At 50.5% G+C, this 15,000-nt stretch overlaps 1 protein-coding gene across 1 annotated transcript in view; it reads right to left on the bottom strand.

Annotated features, from left to right (window-relative positions):
- Positions 1-15,000, bottom strand: part of tbc1d22a (TBC1 domain family, member 22a) — a gene marked incomplete at its 3' end in the record, with an annotated part of 142,796 nt that overhangs the window by 6,692 nt on the left and 121,104 nt on the right. Inside the window, 1 exon segment of the mRNA XM_080538663.1 lies at positions 12,336-12,431. Coding sequence (XP_080394789.1) covers positions 12,336-12,431 — 96 coding nt within the window.

Raw genomic sequence — 15,000 nt, 5'->3', positions numbered from 1 at the left:
GGATGTGGGTGTGTAATTACTTTCACTATATTAAGTCCTCTGTTTTTGACGCTCGCTTTTTTTCTCTCCTTCGTTTCGTTTAGCAAATGTCCCTACATTAAACGGATTCATAAGCCAGATCAGCAACACTCAATCAGCGCAGTGTATTAAAACCTGTTTACAGCCTCCGTCTGCATTCTCACTGACTCCCCCCCTCCCACCCCCACCCCCACCCCGACACCCCTCCTGTGCACCATCCGTCAGGATAAAGGCAGCTCAAATGAGTCTCCACTCAACAGCCCAAGTTTGGACAATATTACAAGTTTTTTTCATTTCTGATGAATGGGAAGGGCGTTGCATTAATCAGCAGGAGTCTACACCTCCTCCTCATCTCTCCTGTGTTGAGGCCCTGACAGAGCCGCGGGGCCATAACTCACACACAACCAGCTTCCACATGACAACAGTCAAGAACACAACACACATCCATCTCCAGCTGTAGCTACCGAACCTCTACCGAAAGGAACATTATGGAAATGATGCCTCTTTTTTTTTTTTTTTTTAGATATCTTCTTCACTCACTAAAATGTGTACACCTAACTCGATTGCCACTCTACCAAATTTATGACGAGATGTAAATCAGGAAAAACAGGAGGGTGAAAGTTTTTTTTGTTGTTCTTCGCCCTTGATTGACTTTAGTATTCAGTGATGCTTGTCTCCCCTGGTATTTGTGATGGAGCGGAAGCGTGCGTTGGAAGTCGGGCGAGCGCAACCGGCTCAGATGTTGCTGTCATAGACGGGGACTATTCCCTTAGCGTTCATAGACACACAGATCGCAGATTGAAACAGCGCTGACATTTCTATATCATCGGGAGTTAAGCTCTCCAAACGCTCCTTTCTCCTGGTAGCTGGGAGTCAAGCAGTATCCAGTCAACACAGAGGTTTAATCAGCCAAAAGCAGCTGACATTTCGAAAGGTTTGCAACGTCTGTCAGAAATGTAATTGAGGTAAAGTTGACTGTGGCACTCTGCTCTATTCTGACTCTGACTCTCTCTCTGTGTCTCTCTCTCTCTCTCTGTGTCTCTCTCTCTCTCTCTCTGTGTGTCTCTCTCTCTGTGTGTCTCTCTCTCTGTGTCTCTCTCTCTCAGCGAGGAGAAACGCTGGTGACACGGTGCTCTTCCATTTAAACTAATAGCTCTATGGCCTCGTCCAACGTCCGATCGAGAGCCAAATGAACTTTCCAAATGAATTCCTGAATATCTATTCAATAGTAGTTAGTAAAGAAAACCCACAGTGAAATGCCAGGGCTTGAGCTACATCAATGGCATTTGCTATTCGAGCCACAACAAAACACGTCCTTAATTTCGTCCTGGAGACAGAAAAAGAGAGAGAAAAAAAAGAGAGGCAAAAAAACACGAGTGTCCTGCACTTCTTGACACTAACTCACTGGTAGAAATTGAATATCGGCCCATTTAACATAATTGAATACGCTAGCTTTGACAGTGGCCTACATTCACAGGCCAATTCCTCATCCGTTCTGGATGTCCTTTTTTCACGGATATGGCTATCGGAATTTGACACATCAGTGGCGGAGTCGCTACAGTGATTTTAGGACACACTGTGCCATGTTTTTTTTTGGGGGTTGGGTGTCTAGAGTATGCTGGTAATGTAAACTGGCAGTGAATGCTTTAGCCCCTTGGAAAACAGCGCCACGGGCATTCTGCCACTATGACTCCCAGTCCCTCCACAACACATTTAGAGAGTTTGTTGTGTGCCAAGTTATTCAGGCAGGCAGAGAATCCAGTTAGAGGCCTCAGTTTAAAAAACCACCTGGGGTGAAACAGAACAGAACATTTTGGAGAGCGCTAGTCACCAGTTTTTTTTTTTTATTCAGCAGCCGGATGAAGTATGATGAATGTAGGCTGATGTAGCAAACATGAGATGTATTTTTTTGTTTTTCGCCCTCTAGTTACACATAATTATTTCCACAGTATTTATTTTCTGTTTTTCAGGCTTATTATTATATTTCAGGGACAATGCACCTGCATAAAAACTGGAATAACACTCCTGTGTTGCTTTCCGCTGACACATTCTGAGGTGGCAAAAGCCTTCACAAGTAAAGAGGAAAAAAAAAAAGTGACAAGCTCGCTGTCGGTTGGAAACAGTATTGAGATAGCTTCATCGTTTCAGCCTGCGGCTCAGGAAAATTGAAATGGCAATTCTGGATAATAATAACAGGATTAATGATGCTGGGTGAGAAGGCGTGTATTATATTGTAAGTGTAAGTTAACACGCTCATATCACGGGCCATACATCGTCACTTTTTAATTAAAGCTTGCACTCATGTATGATGTCGATAATGAGATCACATAACTTCACATTTTCTGCTTCACATATTTGATTGGACACAGAGCTGCTTAGACCCCGAAGCTCTGGCCTGCTGTGTGTGTGTGTGTGAGAGAGAGACCGAGATAGTGTGTGTGTGTGTGTGTGTGAGTGGGGTGTGCATGTGCGTGAGTGTGTGTGTGTGTGTGTGAGAGAGTCTGTGTGTGTGCTACTGTACTGTATGTGCGTTCGTTCGCTAGAGTGTGCGTTCATATATATGTGTGCGCGTGTGTGTGAGGGCTAGGCCAAGCACCCCAGGGCTACCGTACATTAGAGGCAGATAAAAGACCCTTCCACAAAGCCAATAAGAACCCCCGCCCGCCCGCCTGCACCTCCACCCAGAGGTCCCTCCACCCATCCCAGTCTCAACCTGATTTAAGTCAGACCATTAAAACTGTTCAGTGGAAGATTGATTCCTCTTGTCCCCCTCCATATGTCTGCCGTAAAAGAAAACTGGTTACACTGGTCTCAGACTATAAAGCCTAATTAACACGACGGAGCCAAACCCAACTGAGCCGAGCTGAAGTGGGTAAGGGGGGGCCTTGGTGATGCCATCCATCATATAGTTGCGTGTGAAAGGGAAAAATATCGGAAGCAGCCACAGTTTGGTTTGGGTTGGGCCCCGGGAGTGTGTAGAGCCCCGAAGTTACTGGAGGGGGGCGGGGGCGAGTACTAATACAAAGATAAATGGTAAATGGACTACACTTACTGTATATAGCACCTTTTTTGCTGCTCCAAAGCGCTTTACAACGGCCTCTCATTCACCCATTGACACACATATTCATACACCAATGGCGGCAAGCTGCCATGCAAGGCGCTGGCCCGCTCACTGGGAGCAATTTGGGGTTCAAGGAGGTACGGGGGCGAACGGAGGTAACCACAACACAAACACCACTCTCTCCAGCTCTCAGCAGCCTCACCCTCACAGAGCATGAAGTGAGACGCGTGCTGAAGGCGGTGGACCCCAGAAAAGCCTCAGGGCCGGATGGCGTCCTGGGACGGGTGCTGAGGGACTGCGCCGACCAGCTGGCCGGGGTTTTCACCAACATCTTCAACCAGTCCCTGTCCCAGGCCACCATCCCACCCTGCCTGAAAACCTCAACTATCATCCCAGTCCCGAAGAAAAGCACGGTGAGCTGCCTAAACGACTACCGCCCGGTGGCACTCACACCAATCATCATGAAGTGCTTCGAGAAACTGGTCCGGGCCCACATAGTCACACGCCTCCCGCCCAACCTGGATCCATACCAGTTCGCCTACAGAGCCCACAGGTCCACAGAGGACGCCATCGCGACGACTCTCCACTCCACTCTATCCCACCTGGAGAGGGGGAACAGCTACGCGAGACTGCTCTTTGTGGACTTCAGCTCTGCCTTCAACACCATCCTTCCAGACAGGCTAGTGACCAAACTACTAGACCTGGGACTATCACACTCCATCTGTGCATGGATCAAGGACTTCCTGTCTGACCGCCCCCAGAGGGTGCGGGTGGGCTCCCACACCTCCACAGCCCTCAGACTCAGCACTGGGTCCCCCCAGGGCTGCGTGCTAAGCCCCATCCTCTACAACCTCTACACCTACGACTTCACCCCCGTCCACCCCAGCAACTCCATCGTAAAGTTTGCAGACGACACCACCGTGGTGGGCTGCATCTCGGGGGGGGACGAGGCGGCGTACAGGGATGGGGTGGAGCAGCTGGGCAAGCTGTGCAAGGTTAACAACCTGCTGCTGAACCAGTCAAAGACCCAGGAAATCATCGTGGACTTCAGGAGGAAAAAATCTGAGGTCCAGCCCCTGCTCGTCGATGGAGGGAGCGTGGAGAGAGTCTCAACCCTCCGATTCCTGGGGGTGCACATACAGGATGACCTGTCCTGGAAGACCAACACAGCAGCCATCATCAAGAAGGCACAACAGCGGCTCTACTTCCTGAGAGTCCTCAGGAAATACCACCTCAAACAGGAGCTGCTTGTGACCTTCTACCGCTGCACAGTGGAGAGCATCCTCACCTACTGCATCTGCGTGTGGTTCTCCAGCTGCACAGCCGCAGAGAGGAAAGCGCTACGGAGAGTCATGAGATCGGCCCAGAAGATCATCGGCGCCCCCCTCCCCTCTCTGGAAGAGCTGTACAACACACGCTGCCTCAGGAAGGCCTCCAAGATCTCCAGAGACCCATCCCACCCTGGGAACGAACACTTTGTTCGGCTGCCCTCGGGCAGGCGGTTCAGGACCATGTCCGCAAGGACAAATAGACTGAAGCTCAGCTTCTACCCCAGGGCCATTCAGGCCCTGAACACAGCAAAGACCTAGGTTCTAGGCCCTGGACAATCTAGACAATTTGATGGCAGCTACTAGATTGTAATCAAGTGCAATACTGAAACACAACTGTGAACATTTCAAACCTGCAAACTGCGACACTTTAAATGAATGTGCAATAACACTATGTGCAATATGACAACCCTCGGGTACATAAGGTTCAGAGATAGGAAATGTTAGGATATTTATAGCATAGCATAGAGTACAGCACAGTGTTTTATTTGTATAGTATAGTACAGTGGATAGTGTACATAGCTTTTATTTATGTAAACCAGCTCTTTTCCCTTCTTGTTTTTAGTTTTTTTTTCCTAGCACCAGGGGAGCCCCCCCTCCCAAATGTCGTTGTATGGTACCTGTACTATATCAATGACAATAAAGACCATTCATTCATTCATTCATTCATTCATTCAGTGTCTCACCCAAGGACACTTCGACATGTGGCCAGCCAGGGCTCGAACCGCCGATCTGCCAACCTTGTGATCATTAGACGGCGACTCTACCTCAGTAGATAAACATGAGTTGGTCTTCATTTACCTCTTTGCCTTGATGTCTCTTAGTTTCTCGTACCTTTTAATTCACCCTCTTTGTCTACATACTGTATTTTATTATGTTTAGAAGAAAAACAGGCATACTTCAGGCCAAATGTTGAGCGAAAAAGAAAGAAAGAAAAGAACGCTTCTTCGAGCGTTATGACTGCCCATGGCCCCTGGTCAATAGCATTTCACTTTTCAAAATAAATTCTTATGACGACTGATAGATACAGATGATTCACTTACTTCAGATGGAGCCGGCGGTGCTGAGCGAGGTCGCTAATTGCCGAGCGGTGCTTGAGAGTATGAGGGAAATCTTTTGAGTCCGTTTCATTAGCCCCAGAAAATACCTCCTATTATGTGATAAACAAATAGGTAATGAGCGCTCATTTGCTGCGTATTGGCCTCCGTAAATGCCAGCAGGCGATGACATTTGGGTGTCTGTGGCCTACAGTGGCTCTCTGCGGGGGGGCGGGGGGGCGACAGGGAGGAGAGCAGACGGCAGGCACCACGGAGGGGGGAGGCATCATAAACCCGAAAACCGATATTCATTAGTGCGTATTGAACCGTGGATGGCGAACCGTACTGTTCAATATAAAACCGAGAATCGTTGCACCCCTAACAAACACACAAACACACGCACACACAGGCACACACGCACACACAGGCACACACAAACACACAGGCACAGGCACACACACACACAACCACACACACAACTCTCTCCCCTCCCTCTTTCCAGTCAAATTCACGCAATTCTCAAAGTTAATAGCTTTCCACAAATAACTACAAATCATTCTCAGGCTTATCTATTCCGTTGAAGGGACACAGATATAGATTCAATTGATCCCACGTTCTGTAACCCATAACAAAGGTTCTGCCATTGATTAGGGATAATATTGATGACCTGTCCGCATGTCCTTCATGGTAATTGAACTGAACACAACCCCTGCTAACAATGGAAGTATCTCACCATGGCAGTAAGCCTATCTGGAGTCTATTGAGGCAGAGAGGAGCCTGCAGCCCAGAGAGAGAAAAGAGAGAGAGGGAGAGAGAGAGGGAGGGAGAGAGAGAGAAAGAGAGATAGAGAGAGAGAGAGAGAGAGAGAGAGAGAGAGAGAGAAAGAGAGAGAGGGAGGGAGGGATAGTGAGAGAGAGAGAGAGAGAGTTAAGTGTGGACAGTTACTGTGACTGTGACTCCATAGCAATAAACGTTCCCCTGAGGAAAGGTCACTGCTGAGAGAGAGAGAGATGGAGAGAGAGAGAGATGGAGAGAAAGAGAGATGGAGAGAGAGAGAGATGGAGAGCGAGAGAGAGATGGAGAGCGAGAGAGAGACGGAGAGAGAGAGAGAGAGAGAGAGAGATGGAGAGAATAGAGAGAATAGAGAGGGAGAGAATTCTGTAGGATATGGTAGGCTGGGTGTGGATCTCATGGACCAAGACCTGAGAGGCCCGGTCACCCTGAAGAGCTGGTGCCAACACCACTGGGCTGGACTGGCTTTGCTGAGCAACACTGCCTCAGGCTGGGGCAGGGGCTGGGGCAGGGGCAGGGGCTGGGGCTGGGGGCCGGGATCTGGGGGCTAGGGCAGGGGCTGGGGCAGGGGGCTGGGGCAGGGGCTGGGGGCTGGGGGCCAGGATCTGGGGGCTAGGGCAGGGGCTGGGGCAGGGGGCTGGGGCAGGGGCTGGGGGCCAGGATCTGGGGGCTAGGGCAGGGGCTGGGGGCCAGGATCTGGGGCAGGGGGCTGGGGCAGGGGCTGGGGGCTAGGGGCTGGGGGCCAGGATCTGGACTGGCTTTGCTGAGCAACACTGCCTCAGGCTGGGGCAGGGGCAGGGGCTGGGGCAGGGGCAGGGGCTGGGGGTTGGGGGTTGGGGGCTGGGGGCTAGGGGCTAAGGGCTGGGGGCTGAGGGCTAGGGGGCTAGGGTCTGGGGGCTAGAGGCTGGGGGCTAGGGCCTAGGGGCTGAGGGCTAGGGGGCTAGGGTCTGGGGGCTAGAGGCTGGGGGCTAGGGCCTAGGGGCTGGGTGCTGGGGTCTAGGAGCTATGGGCTTGGGGCTAGGAGCTGGGGGCTAGGGGCTAGGGGCTAAGGGCTAGGGGCTAGGGTCTAAGGCAGTGGTTCTCAACCTTTTTTGGGCCAGCGCCCCCCTGTCCATTATCCAGGCCTCTTACCGCCCCCCCCCATCAAAAAAAGTAGGCTTATTTTCTTCCCTAAATATTAATGTTGACTAATATTCTGTGTTATATAATTTAAAAAGCATGTCACTGAATGCCAAATAATAGATTGGATTTAACTGGGCAGTTGGAATATCATTATCATTAGTTTACCAGAGAGCAGAAAAGCCATGTGAATGTGAATAAAAATGCTGTTTCTGAGTGTTAAACAAACTCAGACAACATCAGAGAATACAAACAGACTGCTACGGAACAGCAGCAATTTCACACATGTCCGATGCAGAACAAACAGTAGGCTGCAGAACTGTACATTACAACTAACATTGTTAGTTTTTTTAAGTGTGCTGGTGTTGCATTTCTCCAAATTGCTGTTTTATGATGCTAATATTTATTCATTTTTTATTTGACTTTGGGGGGGGGGGGGGGGTGGTGTCACAATATGGCGGCAAACGCTAGGGGGTTATTATTTTAATATTTTATTTAGTATTCTATGGTATTATTTTCATAAACTGACCACTTCGAATTTCTCATATCAAAACATATCAAAACATAACAAAGTTCCAAAGTTCAGAGCTCTGCGCTCTGGGGGCGCTCAGAGATGGGCGCTCTGACTGAAAACACGGTTTTGTCCGAGCGAACTGACCGTTCGTGCATTTACGAACGTACCCGTAATAACACTGCTGACAGCTGATCAATACAAAAGACGCTGCAGCTGATGCGTTCGTTTCCAGGACATCACAAGAGGAGCAACATATCACAAAAAAGCGATCGTATATTTTAGTTTGCAAACACATCGCAATGCTAACCTCAGAATGGCACTAGGGATAACATCCACAACAACACTTAACAGTAATACATTTATGTAATATACTGTGATGAACCTGCGAGGGGAGGGGACATTCGTAGCTGATTTCTCTAGGTTCGATTATTGGTAAGCGACAGAGAACTTTCAGGACTGGTTTATTACGATCGCTTTTTTGAGATAGGTTGTTCCTGCTGTGATGTTCTGGTATGGTGGTATGGTATTAGCACTCATTTTAACTAAATTAAATAAGCTGTATTGAAAGGAAGCGAACGAAGCGAACGCAACAATTACAATGAGCCCACAAACTGAAACATACTGTATGTCACTCAAGCATAGCCTACAAGGAAAACACTCATAGAAGTTGGGCATTGGTCAACATGATGTTACAGATGGGATGAACCGGGGTTCTTTCTATCGTAGCATAGTATTGCAATTTCTGCACTGTACATGAACTGTCAAGATTCTTCTACAATGCAGCTTACCCAGACACATTGGAAACTATCAAAAGCTCTGCCTTTGCTAGCTGAGTTTTTAGCTTCTCCATCTTCTTGATGACACTCTCACTTTTTTTTTTGGGGCGCTGCGCTAGTGTGTCTGCGTCACAGAGCCCGGCCAAGTTCAGAACTGCGCTCTGGGAGCGCTCAGAGATGGGTGCTCCGACTGAAAACACGGTTTGTCCGAGCGAACTGACCGTTCGTGCATTTACGAATGTGCCCGTAATAACACAGCTGTTTTTCATGAGAAAAATACTTTATGCGTGAACGCCCCCCAAGAACACCTCAACGCCCCCCTTTTAAAAATATTTGTTACAGCGCCCCCCGATGTTGTCTGAACGCCCCCTGGGGGGCGGTACCGCCCCCGTTGAGAAACGATGGTCTAAGGGCTAGGGGCTGGGGGCTGGGGGCTAAGGGCTAGGGGCTAAGGGCTAAGGGCTAATGGCTAGGATCTAAGGGCTCGGGGCTAGGGTCTGGGGTCTGAGGCTGGCTGTGTCTGGTTTTCCCCTGCTCTGCACTGCTGCCTAATTGGGTCAGACGTATTAACAGCCCCCCTGGCAGGAAGAGAAGTCATTACAGGACACTGGCTGCATGACATACCGGACATGACAGGGAGACTGTCAAGCTCACACTGTCACACACACACACACACACACACACACACACACACTGTCTCACACACACACACACACACACACACACACTCTCTCTCTCTCTCTCACTCTCACTCTCACTCTCACTCTCACACACTCTCTCACACACTCTCTCTCACACACACACCCACACACCCACACACACACACACACACACACACACACACACACACACACACACACGCGCGTGCATACACATAATACAACTGTATGGACACACACGTATAGCATTTACATTACATTTACATCTATACATCAGTCATGATAAGAAAACCAAATCTATGCTAGGACCAGGGGCCATTGGCAGTCACAATGCTAGAAGAACTGTATAGAAACTGTATTGTAACTACATGGTCAGACACACAGACACACACACACATACAGACACAGACACAGACAGACACAGACAGACACACATACACACACACACACACACACACACACACACACACACATTAACACCAGTGTGCAGAGAGGTAGCACCTTAGAGAGAATCAGAGGCGTGACCAGGTTACTTCACGCGTCTTCAAACACTCGTCAGACATCACACTGAATCACGCCAACGGGTCTGTGTGACAGGAAACGCCTCTCCCGCCACCTCCGCCCCCGGGGCCAAACACCAAGCAAACACCAGCTAACTCATACCAACATCAAGATCTCATCATCCCCCTCTGTGGGGAGAGAATGATGTAATTGCACATTCAACTCCCATCTCGACCGCTGATGACTCACATCGAAAACCAATCCCCCCACCTTCAAGACGAGAAGAGTCATTTCATTTCTCAAAGTCTCTCTCTCTCTCTCTCTCTCTCTCTCTCTCTCTCTCTCTCTCTCTGAATCATCTGAATGATTGTGTATTGTGAGTATGTGTGTGTGTGTGTGTGTGTGTGTGTGTGTGTTAGGAGGGGCTAACACAGAGTGTGTGTGGGAGCCAAGGGTGTAAATCAGGAGTAATTGTGGACCATATGTGAATAGAACACTGGAGGTCGAAGAGCCAGATCGGGAGGGAAAGGGAGGGAGGGGGAGAGAGAGAGAGAGAGAGAGAGGTAAAAAGTGAGAGACTGCATGCTAAAACGAGAGGTTAAGAGTGTGTGTAAGAGTTATGGAAAAGGAAATAGACAGACAGCAAGAGAGAGAGACAGGAAGAATGAAGAAAGAGCAAGACAGAGTGCAAGCAAAAAGAGATGGAGGGTCCCCTCTTCTCTCTTCTCCTCTTCCCTCACCCCCTCCCCCCCTCTCTTCCCCCCCTCCTCTCCTCTCCTATCTTCTCCCTCCCCCTCCCCCTTCTGTCCTCTCTTCTCCCTCTCCTCCTCCTCCTCCTCTCCTCCTCTCCTCTCCGGCTGGGTGGCTGGGTGGGGAGGATAGATGTGTGCCCCCCCCCCCCCCCCCCCCCCCCGGCCCTTCCCTGGCTGTCTGCATGCCAAGCAGGGTGGCGCGTGGTGCAGTGGTGCAGTGGGCTTAATACTGAATCAGTGGGTATGGTAAACACTATAAATCAACTGGAGGGGAGGAGAGGACAGGAGGGGGGGCGGAGGGGGGCAGAGAGAGCCCCCCTCCCACCCCCCCGCGCTCGCACCACGCAGCCCCGACAGACCCCTGACCCTCTGCTCAACCACACAGCAGCTTACACTACATCTGACTGATGGATGGAGGGAGGGAGGGAGGGAGGGAGAGAGAGAGAGAGAGAAGCAATGGATCGGGAAGGAGGGAGTGAGAAAAGCAATGGATAGAGGGAGAGGAGCAATGGATAGAGGGAGGGAGGGAGAGAAGCAATGGATAGAGGGAGGGAGGGAGAGAAGCAATGGATAGAGGGAGGGAGGGAGAGAAGCAATGGATAGAGGGAGGGAGGGAGAGAAGCAATGGATAGAGGGAGGGAGGGAGAGAAGCAATGGATAGAGGGGCGGAGGGGGAAAGAGAGGTGAAGCAATGGATAGAGGGAGGGAGGGAGAGAAGGAATGGATAGTGGGAGGGAGGGAGGGTGGGAGGGAGGGAGAGAAGCAATGCATAGTGGAGGGAGGGAGGAAGGGAGAAAAACAGCTAGAGGGAGAAAGAGAAAGGGAGGTAGAGAGGAGAGTACAGAGACTAGGGAATAAAGGGAGAAAAGAGCTGAGGATGGGGGGTGGAGAGGAGAGCAGTGGAAGCGTGTGTGTGTGTGTGTGTGCTTGAGGGAACATGTGTACCAGATCAAAAAGGTAGTGTATATCATTGATGCTAAAGCAACATCCAATGACCCACAAATGTCATACCTATGATATCATTTACCTGGAGAGGGGAGGAAAGGAGAGGAGGGGAGGAGAGGATAAGAGAAGAGAGGAGAGGAGAGGAGAGGAGAGGATAAGAGAAGAGAGGAGAGGAGAGGAGGGGAGAGAGGAGAGGAGAGGAGGGGAGAGAGGAGAGGAGGGGAGATGAGAGGAGAGGAGAGGAGAGGAGAGGAGAGGAAAGGGGAGAGGAGAGGAAAGGGGAGGGGAGTGGAGTGGAGGAGAGGAGAGGAGGAGAGGAGAGGAGGGGAGAGGAGGAGAGGAGAGGAGAGGAGAGGAGAGGAGAGGAGGGGAGGAGAGGAGAGGAGAGGAGAGGGAGGAGAGGAGAGGAGAGGGAGGAGAGGAGAGGAGGAGAGGAGAGGAGAGGAGAGGAGAGGAGAGGAGAGGAGAGGAGAGGGAAGGAGGAGAGGAGGGGGGGAGAGGAGAGGAGAGGAACGAGGGTACAGGTCCCAAAGTGTGCTGACAATGTCACCTTGGAGCAGCTGCTGCTGCCATCACACTAATGCAGCCCTGGTGACCTCTGACCCCTAGAGTTAATGACGGGGGTGGCGCTGGAGAGAGGACACTGGCACACACACACACACACACACACACACACACACGCACGCACGCACACCGAGGATGTATCTACTGCATCTTTTGAGTGTGTGTGTGTGTGTGTCTGTGTATCTGTAATGTCAAGGGCTGTCCCACTTGGAAGTCGTAACGACAAATAAAAAGCCCAGTGGAAATCCCGAAATCTCTCGTTCCCTCACCTGGAAATCCCTCTCGTCCAAGATCTCCTTCCTCCATCGGACCAGGAAGGCTGCACACACGTACAGGTGGAAGTGTGAGAACCCCTCAGGTTCAGCCTGGAGAGAGGGGAGGGGGGGAGGGGGAGGGAGAGAGAGAGGGCATATGAACAAAAAGGGCATATGAACAAAACAAGTAAACATTTACCACACAACGGGTTCCTTTGAGTCTGGTCCATGGGGTGGACAGGAGGGGTCTCAATTCCAACAGTCCCAGTAGACAGGACAGGTGTGTCCTTTCCATCTCCTTCACATACTCTACCTTGACATTTTGTGTTTGAAAGGAAGATTGAAATCGACTCTCCAGGAAGAGAAGAAAAAAACAACGGAGGGGTTTTTGGATGGTTACTGCCTGAGAGCGACAGTGAAGCCAGGAGGGGAGAAGATATATTCCAACGTTTTGACATTCTGTCACAATTCCTGAATTTACAATCCTCCATTTCCGTGGAGCTGGAGACAAATCCCCTCTGTTGAGTCTGCCCTTTTACCTGCTCCTCTCTGATTCCAGCTTCTCATTACGCCTGTGAGCACCGCGCCTTTATGGCACGGAAGTAAATTAACAGAATGAAAGAGCGGGAGGGAGAGAGAAACAGAGAGAGAAAGAGAGAGAGAGACGGAGAGAGAAACAGAGAGAGAAACAGAGAGAGAAAGAGAGAGAAACAGAGAGAGAAACAAAGAGAGAGAGAGAAAGAGAGAGAAACAGAGAGAGACAGAGAGATTAACAGAGAGAGAGAGAGAGAGACAGAGAGAGAAACAGAGAGAGAGACAGAGAGAGAAACAGAGAGAGAGAGAGAGACAGAAAGAGAAAAACAGAGAGAGGGAGAGATAGAGAGAGAGAGAGAGAGACACAGAGAGAGAGAGACACAGCAGAGAGACAGAGAGAGAGAGAGACAGAGAGAGACACAGCAGAGAGAGAGAGAGAGAGAGAGAGAGAGTCAGAAAAGAGCAGTCAACTTCACCTCAGTTACATTTCTGACAGACGTTCCAAACCCTTGGAGAGAAAGAGAATGTGAGATGTCCCTCTAGCTGTTCGTCTCTAGAGGCACCGATAGACGTGTCCTCATGTGTCTTTAATGCTTACAGGACATGTCCCAGTGCTGAGGGGGGGGGGTAATCCCTGCACTGTGGTAAACCTATCCTGGTAAACCCGCTGCCTCATTTGACACTCTCATCTCTCCAATCCCCTGAATCTGCATAGGCACATATTATTCCAGCTCAAATCCGCAGCCTTCTCTCGCCTCCAAAACACACACACACACACACACACACACACACACACACACACACACACACACACAGACACAGACACAGACACAGACACAGACACAGACACAGACACAGACACAGACACAGACACAGACACAGACACACACACACACACACACACACACACACATACACGCACACACACACACACACACACACACACACACACACACACACACACACACACACACACAGCAAGCAGTCACAGCCAGAGTTATGAATAATTCCACTGTAGTCTCTGCGCTGTTCTCCGCTGCTGCTGTACAAACTTCACTGGGACAGCTTCTACAGACAGCAGAGGAACAACACAGTCTCAGGAATCATTGTTATTCCCATTTTTGCCTGGGTAAACATTCTGGGACAAATATACAGGAGAGGGAAGCACCCCGGTATGGTGAAGGGAAGGGCAGGGAAAGGCTGGCCTTGTTTGTGTATTCAGGACAGGGAGGGAGCGTCAGGGCCTTGACTTTTATGCCAGACATGGAGAGAGAGAGAGAGAGAGAGAGAGAGAGAGAGAGAGAGAGAGAGAGAGAGAGAGGGAGAGAGGGAGAAGGAGAGAGAGAGAGAGAGAGAGAGGGAGAGAGGGAGAGAGGGAGAGGGAGAAAGAGAGAGAGGGAGAAAGAGAGAGAGGGAGAGAGAATGAAAGAGCAAGGGAGGGAGCGAGAGAGAGAGAGGGAGAGAGAGAAAGAGAGAGAGGTGGGAGGGAGGGAGGGAGGGCGAGAGAAAGGGAGGGAGCGAGAGAGAGGGAGAGAGCGCTAATGAAAATCAATGGCTGTGTTCCTCCCACACTGCTAAGCAGGCAGATGGCCGCTGCCCTTCAAGGGTAAGTGCGGAAGCTTCCGGAAACGTCCCCTTTCCGACTGAGGTCGCGGCGGTCAGCCGCCAGGGGACAGCGGACACGACACGAGCAGAGCTCAACAAGCCTCTGTAAGCCCGGGGGGGGGGGCGCTGACATAGGGGGGGTCTGGCAGGACCTTATTAAGTCAGGCGGTTAGTTCACACACACCCTGTAACAGCAGGGTTACTGGTTCAAGCCCGGCGTAAGCTGTCGGTGCTTCACCACAATGACCCAACCCAATACGGTTGGCTTCGCCTCACTGACAACTAGTGTGTATAAAAAGCTGTTAAAAGGCTGTTAAGGGTTGTAAACAATAATCAAGGGTATGTGTGTGTGCGTGGGGGGGAGGGGGGGGAGGGTGGAGGCTCTAAGTTCCTCCTCCGTCATCGTCACTAAAGAGGGTGTCCGCACATGCGAGCGCCGGGTTTCTATTTCGGTACGGAAGCGAGGCTCGGCCCTCACCTTTAGAGTAAGTTAACGGCGGAGCGCTCGTGGATCATTTTAATTGTTTTCCTGTCCTCTCCC

This window comes from Nansenia antarctica, assembly GCF_963989245.1.
Source record: "Nansenia antarctica genome assembly, chromosome: 8".
In the NCBI taxonomy this organism is placed as follows: Eukaryota; Metazoa; Chordata; class Actinopteri; order Argentiniformes; family Microstomatidae; genus Nansenia; species Nansenia antarctica.
The sequence above is the reverse complement of the archived record's forward strand: the minus strand, read 5'-3'. Positions and strand labels throughout refer to the sequence as shown.